This window comes from Plutella xylostella, chromosome 5 (genome assembly GCF_932276165.1).
Source record: "Plutella xylostella chromosome 5, ilPluXylo3.1, whole genome shotgun sequence".
Lineage (NCBI taxonomy): Eukaryota > Metazoa > Arthropoda > Insecta > Lepidoptera > Plutellidae > Plutella > Plutella xylostella.
In genome coordinates this window covers 4254175-4278226 of record NC_063985.1, presented here as the reverse complement: position 1 = coordinate 4278226, position 24052 = coordinate 4254175, and the positions used below count along the sequence as shown (strand labels likewise).

The 24052-nt window shown below is 39.5% G+C and overlaps 1 protein-coding gene across 1 annotated transcript; it reads left to right on the top strand.

The window, feature by feature from the left end:
* Positions 1-129: 129 nt before the first annotated feature.
* On the top strand, positions 130-23984 carry LOC105396754 (WD repeat and HMG-box DNA-binding protein 1). Its single transcript, XM_048633538.1, has 16 exons — positions 130-476; positions 551-794; positions 961-1207; positions 1289-1404; positions 1657-1825; positions 1915-2040; positions 2819-3047; positions 4198-4380; positions 5362-5524; positions 7298-7424; positions 11089-11285; positions 11707-11805; positions 12781-12903; positions 14186-14506; positions 23125-23268; positions 23607-23984. Exons 1-16 carry the CDS (start codon positions 400-402, stop codon positions 23874-23876), a joined length of 2835 nt encoding a protein of 944 aa, XP_048489495.1. The 5' UTR covers positions 130-399; the 3' UTR covers positions 23877-23984.
* Positions 23985-24052: the final 68 nt, after the last annotated feature.

Below are 24052 nucleotides of genomic sequence, written 5' to 3'. Positions count from 1 at the left end.
CATCATTTTATATTGTCAACACGCATGATAGTGACTTATCATGACAGTGACATGACAAAAAGAGCGACTGTATAATGTCATACAATTTTGCATGTTTAATAATTTCGTAATTAAGGAGGAACTAAAGTAAAAAAATAGGTAATTAAAAAAAAAACTCTTTAAAACATATTTTATTGGTTTTCCAAAGGTTTCACCTCTATTCTAGACTTCGTTGTCATTCACTCACATAGCCACACACCACAGACAAAAAGTTTTCATTCATTCATCCTTCGGTCATTCACTTCGCTTTCGCGCCAAATTGGCCGTCAAAGTCGTCAACCTAAAAATATTCAAAACAAAGTTGATTGTTAGGATAATTTTCTTTTTCTTCAAAGTGCGCATTGTTTTATAGTTATAAACATGAAAATAGAAAGCAAGCCCTTAAGATACGCTCACGCCGAAGGGCACACCGATTTATGCTACACTGATGATGGGAAGTAAGTGTGAAACTTTATACATTATGTTGTTAACCAACCATCGCCCTTATTTAACGAAATTATGTTTATTTCAGACACATAATAACTTGTGGGCACGATGGCGATGTTAGAATATGGGTAGATATCGAAGATGACGACCCTAATTCCCATTGTGTGGGAGAGAGTGCCCTTGCAGTGTGTTATAAAGACAAAAGACTGTATGTTGCAACAGACAACCACGCCGTGCAGGCCTACACCTTCCCGGCCTTCGACAAGGACGGCATCGTCACCAGGTTCACTGCTCCTGTCACTCAGATCATGTCCTCTGGGAAGATTGAAGTGAGTAGACATTAACTATATGTGAAAGCTGTATGTTGTAGTTCTACAAATACACAAATATTTGGGTTTGTTACTCGCCTGGATTCTCCTGGATAATTTATTTATTTACTAAATTAATAAAAAAGTACTTTGCTGATTATATTAATATTACCTTCATCCTTCACAGGCTTTGGGTTGTTCTTCTGAGAATATGGAGGCAAAGATCTGCAGTCCGGAGGGAGGCGCTCCTCTGTTTGTAATGGCGGACCACAAGGGGCCGGTCCTCAGCATTGCTGTGTGTCCGCAGATGAAGTATGCCTGCACCGCTTGCGGAGATGGCAACTTGAGAGTCTGGGACATTGATACTCAGAAAGTAGTGTCTGAAGTCAGCTGTGTGCCTAAAATCAACACTTTCTATGCTGCTAAAGTTTTATGTAAGATTAGTTTGGTACTGCATTTTATAAAAATCTTACCCTGTTTTTAAAACAAATGATTTAGATATAATTTTGTTTTAGGTCGAATGGATTTTGAGCCAAAAGAAGGTAAATACTTGGCTTATCCAAGTAACAGAGAGGTTGTGATACTTGACACAGAAACTTGGGGCCAGAGAATGACATTCACACATAGCTCGGTTTGTATATTTCTGTTTATGGATGTGCTGAAATGGAGGCTGCTCTTATTTCTTTTTCATACAGCAGATACTCTTGTACGCACACTACTTTCAAAGATGATAACAATGATTTTTAAGAGTCAAAAACCACCTAAATTGAAATGACAACAACTGGAGTAATCTCTGCATTTATAAGAATAATATAATTGTATTATTATTAAAATTACTGATAGCAAAATGTGTAGCATAATAAATAATTGTGAGAATTTTCAGATTAAATGTGCAATATCCCAATGCCGGTTTTCCCCATGTGGCGAGTATTTGGCTGCGAGCACAGTGGCAGGGCAGATAGCAGTGTGGGGATTACTTGAGGGAAACTGTATTGGTGTTATTGAACACCCTACCTCTCACAATGTGTCAGCTTTGGCTTGGAATCCTAAGGGTGAGTGATACACTATTTGTCTGTTCTTAATTAGGTATATAGGGTTTTAAAAAGTGCATGTTATTAACTGGTATAGGTATTTATTGTAGGAAATGGTGTAATAGCTTACTGCGACGTGGCTGGGCAGCTCGGTATGCTGGTCAACTGTTGCGGGAAGGAAACCATGGCGGCTCAAGAAAACATGGACACTATTGAGATGATTGAACGAGATAATGGTGAGTATAAGGAGTACCTATTTCTGTAGAATTAAACTGAATTGCAATAGATGCTATCCTGAAAACGTTATCAAGACTCATCCATCCGTAATCCATAACTTGTAGCACTGTTTCTTAATCAAAGAAACTGCTGAGTCATCCTTACTTTTGCTCTGCGTTTTGCGGCGCCCATAATGACATTAAAAAATTAAAATTAAAATTGTTTATTGTACAAAAAACACAAGTTAAAACAATTCGCAAGGGCCCCTGTACTAGGTGGGAACCTGTATTACTGGGTGCCCCGCTCAATCCACCAAGACAATAATTTAATAAAATACAACTAATTTAACTAAGTAGGTACACATGATTAAATATATATACAAGTTAATATTAAAAGTACAGGACTAAAATTTAATAACAATATAATAGGTACTAAAGTTATGATTAGGTAACAAATATACAAAACTAATGCACAACACAAACTATAGGTATAAATAGATGATGATTGAAGTAGGCAGCAAAAAGAAGGTGTTCAGTTTATAATATTTTCTGTTTCCTCATATGTTAAATTTATTAAGAACATTGATAAAATGCGTTTTATTTCCACTTTTGTTAGGGGGTAAATTTTAAGGGTTTTATTTACTTTATTGTTGATAGATGAAGATAGTTATTTAAAATGTTTTTTTACGAATTCGGTGTTTGGTTTTTGGAAGCTGCAAACAATGTAGTTTCTGCGTCTACGACGACATGATTGACTAATGGCAGTTCCAAAAGATCACGTCATATTTATTATCCTCAGACAACGACGACATAGTAGACAACCTAATAGAGAACTACGAGAGTGACGATGACAACGCGATATCTCTGGAGAAGCTGAAGAACGAGACGCTAGGCCTGGCCGTGGACGAGGACTCGCGGGGGTCGCGGGCGGAGTCGCGGGGGGACGAGGGGGGGTCGCGGGGGCCGCGGGGGGTGCCGCCGCAGCCGCCCTTCCAGCCCTCCGCCACGCCCACGCATCTTGAACATAGGTAATGTGTTTACACTCATGCTGATGCGGCGATATCAGATCGTTGCGTAGGTATACGTAATGCTGGATATAGGTCTCCTTGGGAGACGAATATTATACGTGCTGATGATGTTACTAAAGTAAATATACATACGGAAGCATAATAATTATAATATTCTACTATGTTCTTAATATTGTGTAAGTCAAGAAATTCAATAGTTATAGGTAGTTCAATGATTAGTTGATCAAATTACCATTTTCCTGTTTCACGTCATTATATTTCCTTGTTACATTGCAACAAAATGCCTCGTCACGGTTACGATTTGATATCCATCTGAATCACACTATTGGTAACTATCAGTTATAATTATTATAACATTAGCTAAGAAATCTTATTTGTAATAACTAGGTAATCTGTAAGTAGCTCATCGACAGTAAAATTGTACTGATCAGAACATTGATATAGTTACTTGATGGTCTTGTCGGGCAAAACAACAGGGTAAAAACCCTAGATAATCCTAAAAAACCTAGATAATGATCCCCGCGATATTTATCGCCAGGATTCTTATCTATCGATGGTAAACATCTACATGCGGAAATCGCGCCATACCTACCTACTGATACCATCCATAGTAACAACATTATGATTGTAATCTTCCGATGATTTATTTTTATACATAGGCTATTGTCCTTATGGTCGCGATTCCGCCTGCCTTTTCACACCATTACACTTTATGATGCCCTCATCCATCTCCACAGCAACGGAAATGAAATCCTCTTGCTGTACACTCATATTTTCTTTAAATCAATCCAGCCATATTGCGTAATTCTTGCTTCCTTGCCCTTTACTTTCCCTAACGTCTCCTTAACGAGCTCTTGATGAGAATATCTCCTTAAAGGCCCAGGGTGATAACCCCAAGAGGTTGTGAAAGTTTGGAGTAGCCTAGTGATATCACTATCATCAGCCTTCTATCGCCCACTGTTGGGTATAGGCCTCCTTACTGCTTCCCCGCAACCCTGCAGATGTCATCGGACCATCTAGCAGGTGGTCTGCCAACTAATGATATACCTCTTTAGATAGATAGATAGATAGATAGAATATTCTTTATTTGTACACATAACTCTTTATAACGTTGAGTAGAGTACCTACTAAATATTGTCCAAACTTGCAGATACATGTGTTGGAACGAGGTCGGCATCGTTCGCTGCCACACTCAAGAAAACGGGGAGTCCACCATAGACGTGGAGTTCCACGACGCGGGGGTGCACCACGGCATACATCTGAACAATTATCTGAACCACACCATGGCCAGCCTGTCGACTACCGTGCTGGTGCTGGCGTGCGAGACCCCCAGGTACTGGAAATAATACTATGTGGTACTGTTATGAAGTTATGTTATGTAACTGTTGTAGGTTTTCTACAAAGATAAAGTGAGTCAAATGGTCACGTGACTTTTTTATAAGTACATAAGTAGTTGTTACGCGAAATAACATAGTATAATACAAGACAAATACTATTTAATCATTGAAAAGTAAGTAGGTACCTAGCTACCCATATAAATTGATCGCAAATGTAGACATCTGACGCAATAAATCAATATTACGGTGAGAGCCAATTGAACCGCTTCATAACATATTGTCGCTAAGCAGAGTCTCCAAGTGTTGTGTTATGTTTTGCTAATTTTATGCACATTAACGTTATCTCAAAACCACTTAAATATACATGAATCACGCATAAAGGCTCACGTAATGCATATTCACAAATAGGTACTTAAATAAATTGATCACGTTATCGTAAAAACAAAACAAACAAAATTGTTAACAAATCAGCGGTATTGATTATAATTTTCTTAGTATCATTTATCAGTATTATCAATTTATCATTATCTCCTCAAAAATAGCAACCGCTACTGGCGGTCCCGATACGATCAACATCAACCAAACAACAACATGATGTACTTAATACCTATCTACCCTCTAGATACCTAATGATATCTTGTCTTAAAGCAAAGACAAAAACAAAAGCCACACCATCTACCTACAAAGTACGAAGTTTCATCTCCCTAGCTTTAAGTATCACCACAGAATAGTACCTAACTAATGGTATCACATGCAGCCCAGCAGTGAGACCAAAGTTCATGCTCAGGAAGATTTATACACTCTTTGGTCTAAAGCTGTCTTCCTCTACCATATTTCCCACCCAAATCTGCAGTATTTTCCTCGCACTTATTATTGCAAATGGCTCTTTAGTGAAGAATGTAGGAATGAAACTTCATTCATCTTCAAAATAGAACAACTCAATCCCCATATCACAACCACACCTATGTACCCCGCAGCAAGCTGGTGTGCATATCACTCGTGGGCAGCAGCAAAGAGTGGTCGGTGTCTTTGCCGCGGGCGGAGGAGGCGCGGTGCGTGGCCGCCGCCGCCGGGCTGCTCGCCTGCGCCACCGACGCGCGCCTGCTGCGCCTCTACACGCCGCGAGGCACGCAGAGACAGGTATGCAGTGTTATAGGTAAGCTAGGTTGGAACCTAAGGTAGATGCTCGCAGACATAGATGGGAACAAGGATGTACTTTTGTTCTATAGGCACGGTAGCTAAGGTGACGGTAAGAGGAACGCAGGTATTCAACAATCATGCGTAGTGTGTAGCATTAGCACCATAGGTAACATAAGATAGATGCCCCAAAGCACGCAGAGACAGATATAAATACAACTAGGATGGAGACTTTTGTGTGCCTTTAGGACCACAGCTAAACTATACTAGTACAGAGACAGATATTCCACAACCATGCAGAGATTGTGTAGCATTAGATTTAGTACCATAGGTAAGCGTGACTAGAATCTAAGATAAGATATAGTACAGCAGCTGGTGTGCATTGTCTGACGGGCAGCAGCGAGGAGTGGGCGGTGTCGCTGGGGCGGGCGGAGGAGGCGCGGTGCGTGGCCGCCGCCGCCGGGCTGCTCGCCTGCGCCACCGACGCGCGCCTGCTGCGCCTCTACACGCCGCGAGGCACGCAGAGACAGGTATAATGCATTATAGGTAAGCTAGACTGGAACCTAAGATAGATACCCCAATGTACTCAGAGACAGGTAGGAACATGAATGTACTTTTGTGTTCTATAGGCACGGTAGCTAAGATGACGGCAAGAGGAACGCAGAAACAGATAAGTATTAAAAATCCATAGGTAGAGTAGAGCCTAAGGTGCATTTAGATGCCCCGAGGCACGCATTCAAGAACCATGCGGACATTGTGTAGCATAAGCACCATAGGTAAGCGAGACTAGATCATAAGATATACATCCGAGGCACTCAGAGACAGGTAGGTAGGTAGGCATACAACTAGGACGGAGACTTTGGTGTGCCGTTAGGACCATAGCTAAGCGAGACTAGTATCTAAGACAGAGGCCTCGAGGCACGCAGAGACATGTATAATGTATAGTACATCAGCTGGTGTGCATTGGGCTGGCGGGCAGCAGCGAGGAGTGGGCGGTGTCGCTGGGGCGGGCGGAGGAGGCGCGGTGCGTGGCCGCCGCCGCCGGGCTGCTCGCCTGCGCCATCGACGCGCGCCTGCTGCGCCTCTACACGCCGCGAGGCACGCAGAGACAGGTATAATGGTAAGCTGGAATTGAACCTAAGATAGATGTCCCGGCACAACAAGGAGGCAGAGTTTTGTGTTGCGTAGTACAGTAGATAGGTAGGTAGGACGGCCAGAGGCACGCAGAAACTGATAAGTATTAAAAATCCATAGGTAGAGTACAGTCTATGATTGATTTAGATGCGCCGAGGCACGCTTTCTAGAACCATGCGGACATTGTGTAGCATTAGTACCATAGGTAAGCGTGACTAGAATCTAAGATAGAGGCCTCGAGGCTCGCAGAGGCAGGTAGGTATACAAGTAGGATGAACTGAGAGACGTTTGTGTGCTGTTAGCACCATAGCGGAGAGAATAGAATCATAGATAGTCGCCATGAGGCATGCAGAGACAGGTAGGCTACATAGTGTTTGCACGAGACGTAGTGGAGTGCAAAAGATGTAATGTGATATTAGTGCAAAAATATTAAAATGCGCGCCCGTAGGGCGATACATTTCACGTTAATAGAGATAAATAATAATAATTTTACACGTGTATCCGACGACGTTTTAAATTACAGTAGGTGATTCTTATCTCCTACACTACTACAGTGGTGAAGACGTTAACTTCTCAAGAAACCGTTATACCTCCCTACTACCGAAATTATAATAGCAGGCAGTAAAACTCTTCCTATTCCAGGTAATATCTCTGGCGGGTCCAGTGGTCGCCCTGGCTGGCTTCAACACGACGATCCTAGCGGTCTACCACAGCTCTGAGCCAGGCCCGACCGACCAGCATCTAGCCATGGATATTATTGCTATGAATGGTAAGTTAATTCAAAAACACGCGTGTTTGTTGTTTTGTAGACTTTAGACACTCTATAATCACTTAAGGGTCCGTACAGGGTGACGTGCCCCGCCAAATTTGGGTTTTCAATGCTCTTCACACAGCACACGCAGTGACACGCACACATGTAAGTTTGCACAGTGGGTTGATAAACTTTTACTCGCCAACTTTATTGACAATTATGTTCAAGTACATTTTGGGTGATTTTAGGGTAAGTAAGTATAATTCTTACTTACACTGGTAGGCACCAGGAAAGAGTAGAAATTAATAGGGGTGCCACTTTACTCTATACTCGGAACCCGATTAGCTTTCTCAAACAAATGTGGTATTTACTTGTAGAAAGGTAACTAAAAGTATTAAAGTGTAGATAATAAGTTTCGGGCATACTCCAGCCAACTGAACCCCGACGACAAAGCAAAGTAAATACATAGTGTCGCAAAAGGGCTATACTAAGCCAAAAGGGGATGACTCAAGGGGTCATTCTGAACAACTTTTGTTCTACGAGATTTGCAAATTCGCGAAAAAAAATATTCGTTTTCCATGGTAAAAAGTCACAAAGTTTCTATGAAAAAGGTTTTTTTTTGTTAATTTCCAAAACTCGTAGAGCAAAAGTTCAGAATGACCCCCTGTCTTACTCCTTTTTACCCGACTGCCGAAGGAGGAGGGTAATGTTTTTTGATTGTATGTATGTATATATGTATGTTTGTCTGTTTCTTTGTTCCCTCCTGTAGCCTAAACGGCTTGATAGATTTTGATGTATGAGGTATTGTTAGAAGCGTATTGATGGCGCGATGGCTATAGGCTATGTGACGTTCCATTAAAATGTACATAGCGCCCTCTTGAGGACATAACGTGATGATCGAAAAAATAATAATTCAACTTTGCCGTGTAAGGTATCAAATGAAAGGACTTGATGTTCACATTACAAAAATATGCATATTGAAGGTATTTAAATAACAACACCAAAATTATTGAAATAAAAAATGATCATGAACTACCTACCGACGTAAAATTTCATAAAATAAAAACAACTAAAAAGTTACAAATAAAAAAATACAATTATAAAAAACTAAAACACTAACTTAACTCCACTGTATAAATTGTTATTTGTGTTATTTTTAGTCAATAAAGTAGTATTCTATTCTATTCTATTCTATTCTAAAAACCTGACTGTACGCTAAAAACATGAAAACGAGTCCCAATGTTAATGGAAAGTATCGCAGGCGGGGACCAACTTGACCGCCACTCAAGGCCGTTTTCTAAGTAACATTCAGCTAAATGGTGAACCCTCTGCTGGTATAATTTGTTTATATACCGCTTTTTCAATACCTGTAAGTACATTTTTTGGCAGCATAATATTTTTACTTAATTTTAGGGTTTCGAACGTCAAAAGAAAAAAAGCAACCGTTATAGGATCTCTTTGTTGTCCGTCTGTCTGACTGACTGTCTGTCTCCGCCCTTTTTCTCAGAAACGGGTAAAGATATCAAGCTTATATTTCGCATAGATGGGGAGTACCCCAAAAAAAATATTATGGTACTCCCTGTCCCACACAAGTAAATTGGGGCTTATATTTTTTCCAGTTATTTTGATGTGTATCCTTTTTTTTTCTTTGTTGTTTTGTATAAGTATGTGTTTCTTTTCTTTAAATCTGTATTTTTTTGTTGTTGCTGTCTATGTGTCGAAAAAATGTATCTTTATCTTCAAATCACGCCATCTATCGTTTGTTTTTTTGTGGCTACTGTCTATAGAAGAAATTCCGTCATTGACAATTTTACGTTACGAATTTATTTTTATTTATTTTATTTTTATTTTTACATTTTCGTGGAGAATCAACAGCATTTTGTTAATAAATAATTATTACTTATGAACACATAACAACTTGATGCCATTAACAGAATGAACTTAGTAAACCCAGTAAACCTAACACATCCAGGGGAAAAACAAAATCTCTTTCTCTCTCTCTGAAAAACATACTTAATAGCCCAAACTCGATGCTTTTAGCTATTAACATCTTTGAAATAAAATTGAGCCACCACCGTGTTACTGCCCTCATCAGATCCTCACGAGACCATACCTCAACCAGCACCAAGAGACTGTATTTTTGATCCCTAACCTAATGTTCGTGCGTATTGTCATCACTTAGATCCATTCGCTATATTCCTGCTCCTCATCAGACCTTTACGAGACTGTAATATCACGAGAATATTGCACACTATCTAATTTAATTTAATGTATTGAATATACTGGAAGAATTATGCTTCCTCAATTTCAAATCAAATTATGTTGGTGTCATAAAAGTTGAAAAAGTGCAATGACAACCAATGTGCAGTGATTTTGTATCTGTACACGATAAGATCGCGAGCTGTCAGTGCTGCCTAAACCGACGTGACCCTTCTTTGGAGGCCAGCGGCCAACTGAGTCAAACGTCATTTGTGTTTATGATTTTATAACACAGAAAGCCGCCATAGATATTTGTATGAAGATTTGAGAGAAAAAAATTGCTCAAGTTTGGGATTAATTTACACAAAATAAGTGTGTGTTTATTAAAAAACAAGGTATTTAGCGCCTAGTCCAAGCCTTTAACTTTATAATATGATAAAAATCATATGAAAATTCTTAATAATTACGACACAGTTGTTACAATACGGGAGTGTGATTGACTGGTTTTTCTTGATATTCTGAAATTAATTTACAGTTATCCATAATCATTTACTCAAATTCGAATGATTCAGCACCTAGCTAGACTCTTCAACTACCTGTGTGATTTTTTTCAAGGCTGTAGAGCATCATTTACTACATAATTCTATGACAATGCCAACCCTCGATTCCCTATTGCAGACCCTTAATCCGTATGGAATGGAATCGTGGTGGTAATCTAGCATAGATGTACTACAATGTCAATGTTTCCTAACGATGTTTTTCTCCTACTGTTTACATAAAAACGAAAAACACTCGTGTGCAGTGGCCTATGATCGAACTTTCGAATCGAGTCTTATCATATTGTGTATATGTATTAATATTACATCAATATTACGTTACCTCACTCGTTACAAATATTTTGCCTAGGGAGAGATAGTTATTGCGAATGCTGTAATGATTCATAATTTTTATCAGTTATTAAGCTATTAATAGTTTATTATATTATTGCAAATATTTTTTGTTTTCATTACAAAAAAAGCTGACGTACCTAACTACATAACTTATAGATTTGGATTCACGTAACTTGACTTATTTTCCTGTCCATATAACTTGATAGTTTTTATTATTTATGTACCTAACCTAAGTTTTATAAATGTTATTTATAATCGACTTGTTTTTTTTGCGCCATCAGCAGTTACATAAATTAATAACTACGAGATCGTATCGACAAAAATCGACGCACAAACTGTTATTGAAAATATTTCATCGCCTTTTTCTCTGTTGTATCGTATCGTCCCCAGGCTGTGTCCCCAGGCCACAAAATTCGCAATCGGTGCCAGTGATCCACCGTATTCTTCGCACAAGCACAATATTGGCCATCTTATCGTCATAACACGATATATGCTTCTTGTCGTATCATCCGTAGGCCACCAAATCCACATGGACAATACTTACTTATCGCAATTTTTGGTCACATAATATACGCTTGTTATACCACCCCCAGGCCACCAGATCCGCACTAAGACAGTCCCAGTGCCCCTCACCCCGGGGTCCCGTCTCACGTGGCTCGGCTGCTCCGACAGTGGCTCCCCCTGCACGGCCGACAGCAGTGGAACCATCAGACTGTACCATGTAGCCAGCGCGGTGTGGATGCCCATATGTTGTCCAGAGTATACGGCTGAATCCAACTTTGTTGTTTCTGTAAGTTGGGACGGGAGCGGAGGTTTGGTGAAGTTTTGATGATGTAATGATAAACAGATGGAAGTCCGCTGTTAGATCTAGGTATACGCATACCTACAAGAATAGTATATTTTATTTTAGGTCCCATGATCATAAGTTTTATATAAATTCTAATGTTTTGTGTCTTCGAAATAGTTTCAGCCGTATGAAAGAATATTTTTAAAAAACTGCATTGAAATTGCGAAATGATATCTGACGGTGTGATATGCGATGGCGTAGAAAATTTATCGAGTGGAGACCCGAATAGTGACGGCCGACAATAGAGTTTGTAAACAAGTAGGCGTTAGCTGTTGGATAGTTGCTAAGAATTAGGTATAGCGCTCCTTGTAGGTGCAGATATATAGGCCTTTATATAAATGTATAATTGTTATATTTCTTTCAGGTGAGTGAATCAACACAAACAGTCCGGGCCATCGTCTGTAGAGGAGCATCATTCCCTCCCACGGTGCCGAAACCAATCGTCTCACAGATCCCTATCCAGGTAACAAAAGTCTATGTTGAATTATCTTCATATCTCTCGTATGTGTAGGTAAACACAAGCCATTATGATTAAAGGTAAACAAATGATTGACCTCTTGCACGATAAAAACTCATTACTATAAAAGCGATTACTTAATTACGTGTGAGAAAAACAAACGCAATCACATGATCGTTTATCCTGTTTCTAGGAGGTATATGTTCAAATAATTATTATCAACAATGACTTTGGTGTAATTTAATTAAATATGAGAACATTTTTGGACATTCATAATATTATTTTAGTATTTTTTAGGTCTGTCATGCATGATCGAGCATGGGTAAGGAATGCATCTTAAAATGTGGGGCTAAAGGTCGTCATTCGATAATTTTAAATGTTTTATATTGTTTATTATTGTTTTTGTCCAAGTCACGATTGCAATAAGTCAGCTGACCAATTGATGTACTAATGCAATTTCATGATGTCACTGAGAACTTTATCTTCGGAGCACGACCTTTTAACCTTACATTTGAATGCCCTTTCTTGGCTGTAACTACGAAACTTATGTTTTTTATGACCAAAGACTTATAGAGGACTCTTTACTCTTACCGGCTGCTATGTCTCATCACAATATCCAACGCATCTTGAGTAATAGTTTAGAGCTTCGCTAGGTAGACAGTGCTCTTTCACACCTACGAATATTGTTTTCACATCTGGCCAGCAGAGATTTACCCTAACGTACCTAAATCCATTATATCACGCTTTACACTCATCACACAAGTGCGTGGGTATTCTTAACCCTGTTCATATTTGAATCGGTGATTTCAGAAAGGGCTTTAGTCCTTGGAACTATAGCAGTAAACTTTTGGGAATCAAGAAAACCTTTATATTTCATTCTATCAATCTTTTCTGTACAGTGATGTGTTCTTATATTGTAATATAGATCGTAATATATACGATGACAGTGAAACATTACCATAATTTATTTCTTCATTTCAGATGCCGCTCTGCGAGCTGGACACAGAGAAGGGTCAGTACGAGGAGCAGCTGGTGCGGTGGGCGCATATAGCAGCCGACGTGGACGTCAAGACCGCGCGCGAGACCGCGCTCAAACTGTTCGCGGTAAGTACTAGGTCTTAAGCCGAATGCCTTCTTCTTCTTCTAGTGCCTCGTCACTACTGGGGGTTGGCGGTCGCAAGTTAGTTCGCATAGTTAAGCCCGTTTTTCATACATGTGCGTCCATCGTAAACTATGTACTATGTATGTCAACTACAACTGGCTCAACTATGCGAACTAACATAGTTTAGCCGACGGTGAACGTTCAGTTTTACCTATAGCTAGTAATTCCACGTGAGGTTGCCTGGAAGAGCTAGCTTGGAGCGGTAAGGGCGCTTGTTGTACAGAGAGGATGTCCGTGAAAGTATGGACGGAAAGAGGATGATAGAAGATACTTTCCAGTTACCAGCATATTTCGTTTATTCAGTATAGCACTGTGACAACAGCTATTAAAAACCTTCCAATGTTCTAGCAATATACCTATTTATAATTTTCGTACTATACCAAAAAAATATATAAAATAAGCAGATATTAATTAAATTCCACGTATGAATTAGCATACTAATTCTGATATTTAGTTATGGAGTTTAAGTTACGCATCTGGTTTTTAAGTGCTTGTTATTTATCATGGTATATTTTTTGCATAACAATTAAGTACCTTACCTTCTTATTTGCATTACTCGTTAGACTCTTGACCTTGAATTCGTTAACGAAATAAAAAGGATAACACAGCCCACAATTTTAAAGGATTTTTAACGTTTGGCCAAGAGATTTACTGTCACCCTAATCTTCTAAAATATATTTTAAACATATATATATATATTTAGCCATACCATATAAGTAGAGCCATAGGTACATATATTAAAACATAAAGTGCCTAAATTTTACGATGGAGATATTCCACAAGTGTGCTAATCATATTATCATTGTCTCACTTATGGTTTTACATTCAAGGTCTTATTACTCACGACCAGGAGGCTAATAAACTATTTCGCAAGTCATGGCGCTTCGTAAATATTTGCATCTTGGGTGACTTGATGTAATTTGATAAGATGAGTTTTAAATTTAGATTATCGTCATATTTCATTGATACTAATCTACAATAATGCTGACAAGGACGATTTTTAACGAGTTTTTATTTTACTATGTGAATCATGTAGATTCTTTATGAGTTAATCCATGACAACGATATTAATTTTATATAGTTAATCTAAGTAAGATTTATGACCACTCTTAATTTTACCTATTCTAAATGATTCTGCCACAGTGATAATTTTAATTGGCATATTTTAAATTTATTAAAACCAATGATATCCTATTCTCACAAACAATAATGTTTAAATTCCAGCTGGCATGCCGCAGCGAAATAGAGCAGCGGGCCCTAGAGCTCATGGAACTGCTTCGAGACGACCGCTTGCTCCCTCTAGCGGCCAAATACGCGTCGCGCCTCGGAAGAATGCACTTAGCAGAGAAACTCACCGACTTATCAGAGACCTGGGAACGCGAGACGGATAAATTGAATGTAGCCCAGAATTCCCACTTCCATGAGCTGGATACTCAAGAGACGTACGACACGGCCGCGGCTGATGATGCCGTCAACTCGAGTTTGATCATTCCGCAGAGGGTTAAGGAGAAGAAGGCAGAGACTGTTACACCTATTAAGCCTGTGGTGAGTTTTGTTGATAAATATGTATAAATGTGTGGTGTAGTTGGATGAGAATGGAAGATTACTAATTTTAATTGTAACAAAGTATTGTCGCGTTCCTTGGGAAAGTCACGCAACGCAACAGAGATTGGACGTTTGTTAAGCTGAAGAAAATAATAAGGAATACTTAATTTGGTCCTTGTTATTTATACAGGGTACTAATGATTTGTCTAAACATAATATGTTTAGAAAATAATATTAAAAAAAAAAAAAAAATTCTTTATTGACACCATACTTAAACTAAAAAATCTAAGGTGAGAAACTTAAAACATTAAACATCTAAAACATAAAACTTAAAAAATTAATACTTTTAAGAACTTAAAAATTTTACTTGTACTTAACTTAAAAATGAAATGGTATTCAAAAGAAAATAAAAAACTTAAGAATTACAATAAAAAAATCGAGTAAGTAACAAAAAGAAAACTTTATACAAAAAATAATATTGGTGGTGTAGAGGTTTCCTATGAGTGTGTCAGTGACCCTCACACTAGGCCAGGCCTGTATCGTGAGTAGTCTGTTAAGGAATTTAATTCTAAAGTATTTACCAATGTCTGACAGGTGGCTTATTCATTAAAGAATATACTCGTATAGATATACATTAAATATATGTAGATACTACTATTGATATATAAAATAAATATATAAAAGTAAAATAAATATGATGAAGATAGTGATAAAATATAATTACGTAATCAAAAATAAATAAATATAAACTTATGAGCGTTAAGTTTTATTGTTAATACGGGAGTTTATTTAATTATGCACAATATAGCTTCTGTATCATTATAATCCATACTTTTTAGCCAATTTTGTGTTTTGAACTTAGCTTCTTTCACTGTGAGGAGTTGTAGTTCGCATTCTTTGACAGCTTTGTTATAAATATATGGATGCAGGAAATTAGCGAATTTTTGACCAAAAACTGTGTTAGTAGTGGCTGGCTCTACTCTAAATACTCTACGAGTTAACATGTTTTCATAGTTAATTGAGTTTAACGTTTTACGATGCTGTGATACTATGACTCTGAGAATGAAAAGTTTGCGAATTGTGAGAACATTACATAGATTGTATAATTCTGTTGTTGGAAAACGCCTTGGCTTTTTTAGCATAACCTTTAAGATCGAGCGCTGAGCTCTTTCTACAGAGATAAGTGCTGTTTTACATGCGCCGCCCCAACTGCTTATACAATAACTAAGCACCGATTGACACAGTGCTATATAAACAAGATTTAACGTTTCCAGTGTGGCTCCATTTCTCAAAAGACGCATGATATTTATGAGCTTCCTTGCTCGTCCCGTTAGTGATTGTAGATGATTATGGAAGTTTAATTTTTCATCGATTATTACGCCGAGGTACTTAATTGAGGAAGTCCTTTCAATTGAGACACATGAGCATAAGTTATCTGAGAGATTACATGAATGGATTTTTACTTCTAGGTCAGAATCTGGTTTGGACGCGGCTGTTTTGTGAAAGCAGAGGTATTTCGTTTTATCTGAATTTAGCGTTAATAAATTCCTAGATAGCCATTTTGATATAAGTGATAGACCGTTAGTAGTCTGCAGGTGGACAGATTGCCAGGAATTATCGTGAAAAATGAGGGCTGTATCATCTGCATAGCAGATGACTTCGGCATTTGATGAGGGAGGAAAGGCCGATGAAATATCATTTATGTATATAATAAAGAGCGTGGGTCCTAGAATGCTTCCTTGTGGAACTCCATATTTTATAGGTAGGGGGTCACTGTAAGTGTCTCCTATCTTAACCAGTTGTCGCCGGTCAGTGAGGTAGCTGAAAAACCACTCTTGTGGTATGCCTCTTATTCCAAGGTTTTCGAGTTTTCTCATGAGAATTTTGATTGATACCGTATCGAAAGCCTTGGCCAGATCTAAAAAGGCACCGATACAGCACTTGCCTTTGTCTAAGTGTGTAGATACTGAATTGATTAAAAGTGATACTGCATCCTCAGTTGATCTGCCTCGACGAAAACCGAATTGGGTGGAAGAAATTTTATTATTCGATTCCAAATAGTTTACCAATCTGTTATTGACAATTTTTTCTAGAAGCTTAGAAAAAACTGAAAGGAGAGTGATTGGGCGATAGTTAGAGGGTGATTCCTTACTGCCGGCTTTATGAATTGGTGTGATGGAGGCTAATTTCCAGATATCCGGAAATATACCACAGGAAATACTTAGATTGAAAATGTGTACGAGAGGTTGTATGATGTAAGGTGCGATAAGTTTAACAATTGAGTTATTAATGCTGTCAATTCCTGGTGCTACATTTTCTTTGAGTTGACGAATATAACTAAGCACTTCAACCTCATCCGTTGGTTGCATGAAGAATGATTGTGATGAACTGGATGATGATGCTAAAGTAGCAAGGTGTTCTTCCGTTTCATTTGTGCGATCTAGGATAGAGTTTGCTAGTTTTGAACCTAATGTAGTAAAATATTCGTTACATTTATTAGTCTATTCTTTGTGGGTTTCTGTTTTATTGAATAGTTCACTGGAGGAATTCGCTTTGCTATTTGATATTTCACAAATATCACGGATGGTGCTCCACAACTTTTTTGGGTCTTTTTTATGTTTGGCTAGTTCTCTGTTTTCATAATCAGCTTTGACTCTGTGTAGTATATCAATGCAGAAGTTTCTGAACCTATAGTATATTAAACGTGCAGTAGAATCGTTTGGATATTTTCGGTGTTTCATGTGCAGCTTATCTCTATTTTTCATACATCTAATTAAACCTGGGGTGATCCATGGTTTAATATTAGATTTTGATTTACTTACTTTGATTTTTGTTGTGTTGTTATTGATAATTTCACTAAGTTTATTGGTAAAAATAGTGGTACTTTCAGATACATCTGTTGAAGTTGTTACATCAGTCCAATCAAGATGTTTTAATTCAGTAGTTACAGCAGAATAGTTAATTTTATTTTTAAGTTTGTTAGATTTACATATTTTTGACCCAATATTTAAAGCGACTAACGAGATATCGTGATCGGTGACTGATGATTTGCATACTATGCCCAGTGAATTGTGTTTCGTTTTCAGAAAAATGTGATCTATACATGATTTTTGTCTTGTTGGCAAAGTTATAGCTGGTATCAAGCCGTGCTCTGCCATTAGACATAAGTACTCCGATTTACGAGAGTCGTCAGATGCTGGCAGAATATTAATATTATGTAGTCTGAGCCTATCTGAAACCTAGTTAAACATTGTGAGATATGGCGTTTCGACTTTCTCCGTGTTCGGCATCATAAGGGTCTCAGTGACAGTTAAATAAAGTCAATTTTTCTCTCCACCTTTAGTTTGCAAGGTGCGGGTGCCTATATAAATAGAGTGAGTCGCCCGCGCGCCTCAGTTGGTTTTTGATTTTTGAAGTGAACACTTCGGCAAAATGGCTCAATGTAGCCACGGTTCTCGTCGGCTTCGCTCCGAACGGGGAAAAATATAATATTGAATTTGCGGAGTCCTCGCTGCCGGGAGCAGCGTAATGCGGACCAGGCGGCGCGGGGCGCGGCCACCGCGACACGTGGCGTCGGGGAGCGGGACCTGCCGGCTGCTGCGCACGCAGCCATTGCTGAGGATTTCGCAACGAAGGTTTGAGTTGATAAGCCGTGAGTAAAATGCTATTATTTACTGCTTTTAAAAGCTCAGCCACTAGTCATAATGCTCCGGCGCTTGGGGTTTTTATCCCACGCAGTAGGGCCCGATTCAATAGTCGTGGTGATGATTGATCACATATTCCGGTCCTACTAGTGGCGCTTGAGCTAGATACTTACATTAATGACCGCTTTAAGTAAAGCATATGTTAATTTTATACAGGAAAAAATAATAAAAAAAATATTTTTCTACCCTCAATTTCTAATATTTTTAGAAAACAGTTGATAAAAACTTTGCTATTACAATAATGCACTTGATTATAGCTTATGTAAGGCTTTACAAACAGGAGCTTTCCAGGACCGTCATAGGATTTTTTACAGGAAGCACGTGGCTCCGAGTTTCAGTATGTTGGGACATTGTGGCATGTGCGGCAAGTAATGTGATCCGCCGGTACCTACCCGGGTGAAGGGTAGGCAGGCCGATTCGGTGAAATTGAAGTTTCGTGTAACCTGCACCCGGCCCTGTGCTCCCGCGCTGGCCACCGGTTCGTGCCACCTGCATCGCAGCATACACCCGGCCCTGTGCTCCCGCGCTGGCCGCCGTCTCGTGCCACCTGCATCGCAGCGTACACCCGGTCCTGGCCCTGGCCACCGGTTTGTGGTACCTGCATCGCTGCATAGACCCAGCCATGCACTCCTGCCCTGGCGGCTGTACACCCGGTCCTGGCCCTGGTCACCGTTTTGTGCCACCTGCATCGCAGCGTACACCCGGTCCTGGCCCTGGCCACCGGTTTGTGCTACCTGCATCGCTGCATAGACCCAGCCATGCACTCCTGCCCTGGCGGCTGTGTTGTCCCACCTGCATCGCTGCGCACACCTGGCACTCCTGTTCTGGTTGCCAGATCCAAACGCCCCCTGTCTGGGAAGAGATTTTATGCTCAGCGGAACCGCCTGCACTATTGCTAGCACGGTCATCATCATCATCAGCCATCATTATGAGTGACTTATTTAGAAGGTATCGAGTAACGTGCGCTATTCATCAGTGATTTTCGCATATGCAGACGAACGTTTACTGCCAAGGTTGGTCATGTTAGCCATACAAGGGCACACCAACGAAGCCTGAGTAACCACCTGCAGTCGCCTTAGCCTCATCGGCATGGATGACGACAAATCGGGTAACGTGCACCGCTTCTAAAAGTGTTATAGCACTTCAATTTGATGCCTCCGCTGAGGTAGGGTATTCTATTAAAGCAGCTTTCTTCTGAACTACCCAAAGTGACCTGTAGACTGCTCCTGGGGATAGTTGTGCAATCAATTTTTTATTTCGATGTCTCTGCTAATGCAGCTTTTGTTCTAAACTGCCTAAAGATCATTGGACTGCTCATGGGAATGGTGACGCACGGTAAGTACAGATGCGTTACTCTATACTGATGAGAAACGAACGAACGAGAGCTGTCGTGCAATCGGCACGTTTAATACCTACATACAAACAGATAGAGCGGCTCGCGCCGCAGTGCACTGAAAGTTCGTTTTTCGTCATATAAAGTGACCCCCCAGACACTATCTTAAGTGTCATGACACATCGGCAGATTCCAGCTTTGAGTCTTTTCTTTTCTCGGCTGTGAGCAAAGTGAATCCCACCGGCGAGTGTTCAACCTAAAAGCACTGAGCTAATTCCTGATTTCGTGAAAGTCGCTGTTGCTATACCATACCGCTTCACAAGTTACCGAATTTATTATGATCCTACTGTCGGGTGATCATGATCGGAGTGTCATCGCGGTTTCTGAGTGGCACCATATTAGCTGTCTTCCTTATGTCCCAGTGGATTGTGAGTGTATCCGAGCTCTTTGTTGAAAAATGCGTGAACCTCCTACGCAGCAGCTGTCTACTAGTTGTGTATCGAATAAATCGAGTAACGGTGCTCTTGCACGAGACGACTACCTTTTGGTAAAATTATAACTTCCACTATTCTGGGAACATGCATATACCTACTGTGTACTGTGTATCACATCACGTGTAGCCGCAGCCCTACTCAATGTAAGTACGGGGCTAGATAATAAACAATGGCAGTCGTCATTAAATTTCTATAAATTTCGAAGGTCATCATTTGGAGCACAATCCAAAGGGTGAAAGTACCTATTCATGCCTAAACGGCTTCTCTAATGAAAATGTATTTTTAATTCGATTCTGGCGCAAACGTTTCATAACAATTTTTCAACACTGTATCTGCTGAAACTACTTAGACTGACTGGTTAAGATGCAGACGTGCCGTTTTCACAATTCCATTTTGAGTAATCCTCAACTGTTTTATGGATCTTTCAGTTAGTTACGTAACTAGTTACCAAGTAAAAAATTACTTGTGTCATGCTCGTACTCGCATCTCATTTAGGAGCTCTCTGACCTCTAGCTGAAGGCTAGAACTGGTATATATATCTACCAAGCTAGTACAGAGCTATAACCGGGCAGCGGTGACGTGGTAGCTGCTTGATTTATTAGAGTTTGCTGAAAACTTTCTAAATAAGTAATAATTATTAGTCATAATATTAACTCTTCGCAGTTCTTTCAGAATGCAATACCAGGTCGCTGGAGTAGGTAACCTTCCTTAGCTGGACAACAACAAGCCTTTTTGTTTTAATGAATGTCACAGTTATTCGCTGTTCCACTCTCATATCGATGTCCAAGGAATTTTTCTTGGGTATAGCTAACTACCTAAGTTTACCTATAGATAGCCGCAAGCTATCTGCTGTTGGCGAACTGTCAGTTCTCAGGCTCAGGGTGGCTCGTCCAACTGTCCATGTTCCCGCCACCGTGATTGTTGCTTCCACAGATTAGAGAGTCTATGTTGGCTGTCGTTGCATCAGGTCTGATCAGGTACAACTAACATCTTTACGTACCATCTTTATTTAATCGAGCTATTTTGTTTTATCTAGGTTGACTTAATGGTTTTAAAATCGAACCTACAACAATATAAGTAGGTACCTACCTACGTACCTTTGAAGTTGCAACAAGGCGAAGCCTTAAGGTTTTGGCCGAGACCTGCCCTTAGTGTTGACGAACATACCTAAAGGTGACCTTGTTAATGTTTTTTTACTTATCCTGGTGGCATGACTGATCATTTACTTACCCAGTTAAGACATGTTAGCCGGGTTTCATTTATCAACTATTATAATTGTTATTGTTGTATTAATCAATCTTTATTAATTGATGTCATCTACCAAGGAATGCTGCCAGAGCTCATAATATTCACACATAATGATACAGAATGATAGTAGCCCACAAAATCGGTGCAAAGGCTTATAAAATAACTTTCCTTCCTAGTAGGACTGCACAGGAACTCGTTAACCGCCGAGTTAGTTAGAATACAAAATTAGACTGTGAATGTAGTGACCTGCATCATGTTTTGAAAAACTGAATACTTAGTTATCCGCCAGTGTCACAGCCTTCATCTAATCTTTTCCAGTAGCTGATGAGGCTGAGATATTTAGTAAAATTATCTTCCCTTCAAGCACCACTCCTCGTTCCAAGGACTAGATGCCGCGCCAGGTGTTGCAGGCCGTGTCGTCATACAGGGCTGACTGAGCAGGTCCTCGAGGCTCCACGGTCGGCTGCTGCATTTCTGAGGTCAGTCCAGAATTACATACCCTCGTCAGCATGTGCTGACCTGAGCCCCAGCGGCCTGGATCGATATTCTACATTTTACAGCTTTTAAATATTGTTGCAAAGTATTTCACTGGTTCCATCCATTCGGCTAGTGTATGTTAAAAATATTGCCTTGACAATAACAAGATTTTGATCAATAATTACTTATAAGTATTGCTTTCGAAGAGGCACTGTGTGTATCCATGTGTATAAATACCTACCTTTATTTATAGGTATATACCTTCCATAACTTTCTGACAAGTCAGGAATAATAAGGAAGTACTTAAGTCTTATGTATACTTATACCTTTCTTTTTAGTATATCTATTACCTAGAAATCTATGCATTATAAATTTATAGATTCAAATATTTATCTACTGATACACTCATCAGTAGCTTATGGGTCACAGTTGGTTTTCTCTCCACCATGCGATAATAAACACATCTCACAATGTTTAACTAGGTTTCAGATAGGCTCAGACTACATAATAGACGCATTTTTCCTGAAATAAAAATGACATATTATGTATCTAGCCTATCTGAAACCTAGTCATTTCTGCATGGTGATATTACAACTGAGGCGCGCGGGCGACTCACTCTATTTATATAGGCACCCGCACCTTGCAAACTAAAGGTGGAGAGAAAAATTGACTTTATTTAACTGTCACTGAGACCCTTATGATGCCGAACACGGAGAAAGTCGAAACGCCATATCTCACAATGTTTAACTAGGTTTCAGATAGGCTAGATACATAATATGTCATTTTTATTTCAGGAAAAATGCGTCGATTAATGTCACCTGCGACAATAATATCAGCAGAGTTATTTGATATATTTAATACGTTATCCAAAGATACTAGGAAGTTATCTATATTCGTAATGGATGGTGAACGGTATAAAGCCACTATGATCATATTGTTTGGTAAAGTTAATTTTAAACAGTTAGCATCACTAAAGTCTGGCTCAGTAACAGAGGAGTTTAAATTGTTTTTAACATAAATGATAATGCCCCCATTTTGATTAGTATATTTGTTTGTGTTGAAGTGACTATATCCCGCCATTGATCTGATTACTGGATTATACCCTAGCCGACATTCTGTTAGGATTATCACGTCACACGAAAATTTTAGTCGTTCCAGTAAGATCGTAAAGCTGTCGTGATTACAGTTATTGTTTTAAACATTATTATGGTTAAAAAAATACGAGCTCTTGGTCCAAAGCAAGGGCAGTTACTATAGACAACTTGGAGGGGTTCCCCTTTTCCGCCGGCGGGGTACGATTGGATAGGACAGCAACAAATAATTATACCCAAACTATAAATAACTATATTGTTTATCACACAGCCGATCAAGTCATCGCCGGGCGGCGCTCGCAACCCGTTCAAGAAGCAGCGGGACGCGTCGCGCGCCGCGCACAGCCCGCTCAGCCTCACCGAGCGGAACCTCGTCGAACTGGACTCCACACAGGAGGTTGGAGAGAATCTGGATGTAAGTACACTGTCTTGTAGATATAGAAGAATGGGCTATTCAACTGAACAGTGGCAATGGCCATTGCTGACCAACTACTGACTAAAAATCTTTAAAATCGGTAACCTTATGTCGTCTTCGGCCTTCACTGACGCAGAGACACAGTAACTTCTTCGAACGAAGCGTCACAATCGTTATAATCAAACAATACATTACAAAATTCGTGTGTGGTGTCGCTGCATTCGGACAAAAGTTACTACCTCTACATAAGAGGGGCCATAGCCGCTCCAAGTGTTGGTGTATCTTCTTCCGTGTTTAACCAGTTAACTGGTGATAATCATTTCTTCTCTCTGTTACAGCCATTGAAACCGAACGCCGGTGAAACATTCGTCGACTGGTTCTCAAGAAACAAAGCGATCTTAGAGCAGCAGAATGCAGATCTAACCCCTTCAGAGTTGACCCGACAAGGCATCAAAACATTCAAGACTCTTCAGACCAAGCCCAGTGAAGTTGCGTCAGAAAGCTCACAAAAGAGGAAATTAGAAGATCAAATTGATGACACGCCGCCCGTCACCAATGCGCCCAAACAATCGAAACTCAGCGCTTTCGCATTCCAAAAGAAAACATGATTTTGCCTAAAATTGTTTTCATTAGGGTAAGTTTATTTTGTAAATCGTTTTTTAAGAATTGATAGTTTTAAGAAAGATTAGGAATAAAAGTATTTATTTTTGTAAAAATATGCTTTGTTTATTTATCAGTCAAAAGGTATTCTATTATATTCTTTGTACTTCAAACAATCCGTCAT

Excerpts from the sequence above, each read along its gene's own strand:
- LOC105396754 (XM_048633538.1), top strand. The coding sequence starts at position 400 with ATGAAAATAGAAAGCAAGCCCTTAAGATACGCTCACGCCGAAGGGCAC. Across the intron at positions 4,381-5,361 it reads CTGGCGTGCGAGACCCCCAG|CAAGCTGGTGTGCATATCAC; the intron begins GTACTGGAAATA and ends TGTACCCCGCAG. Across the intron at positions 12,904-14,185 it reads CCGCGCTCAAACTGTTCGCG|CTGGCATGCCGCAGCGAAAT; the intron begins GTAAGTACTAGG and ends TTTAAATTCCAG.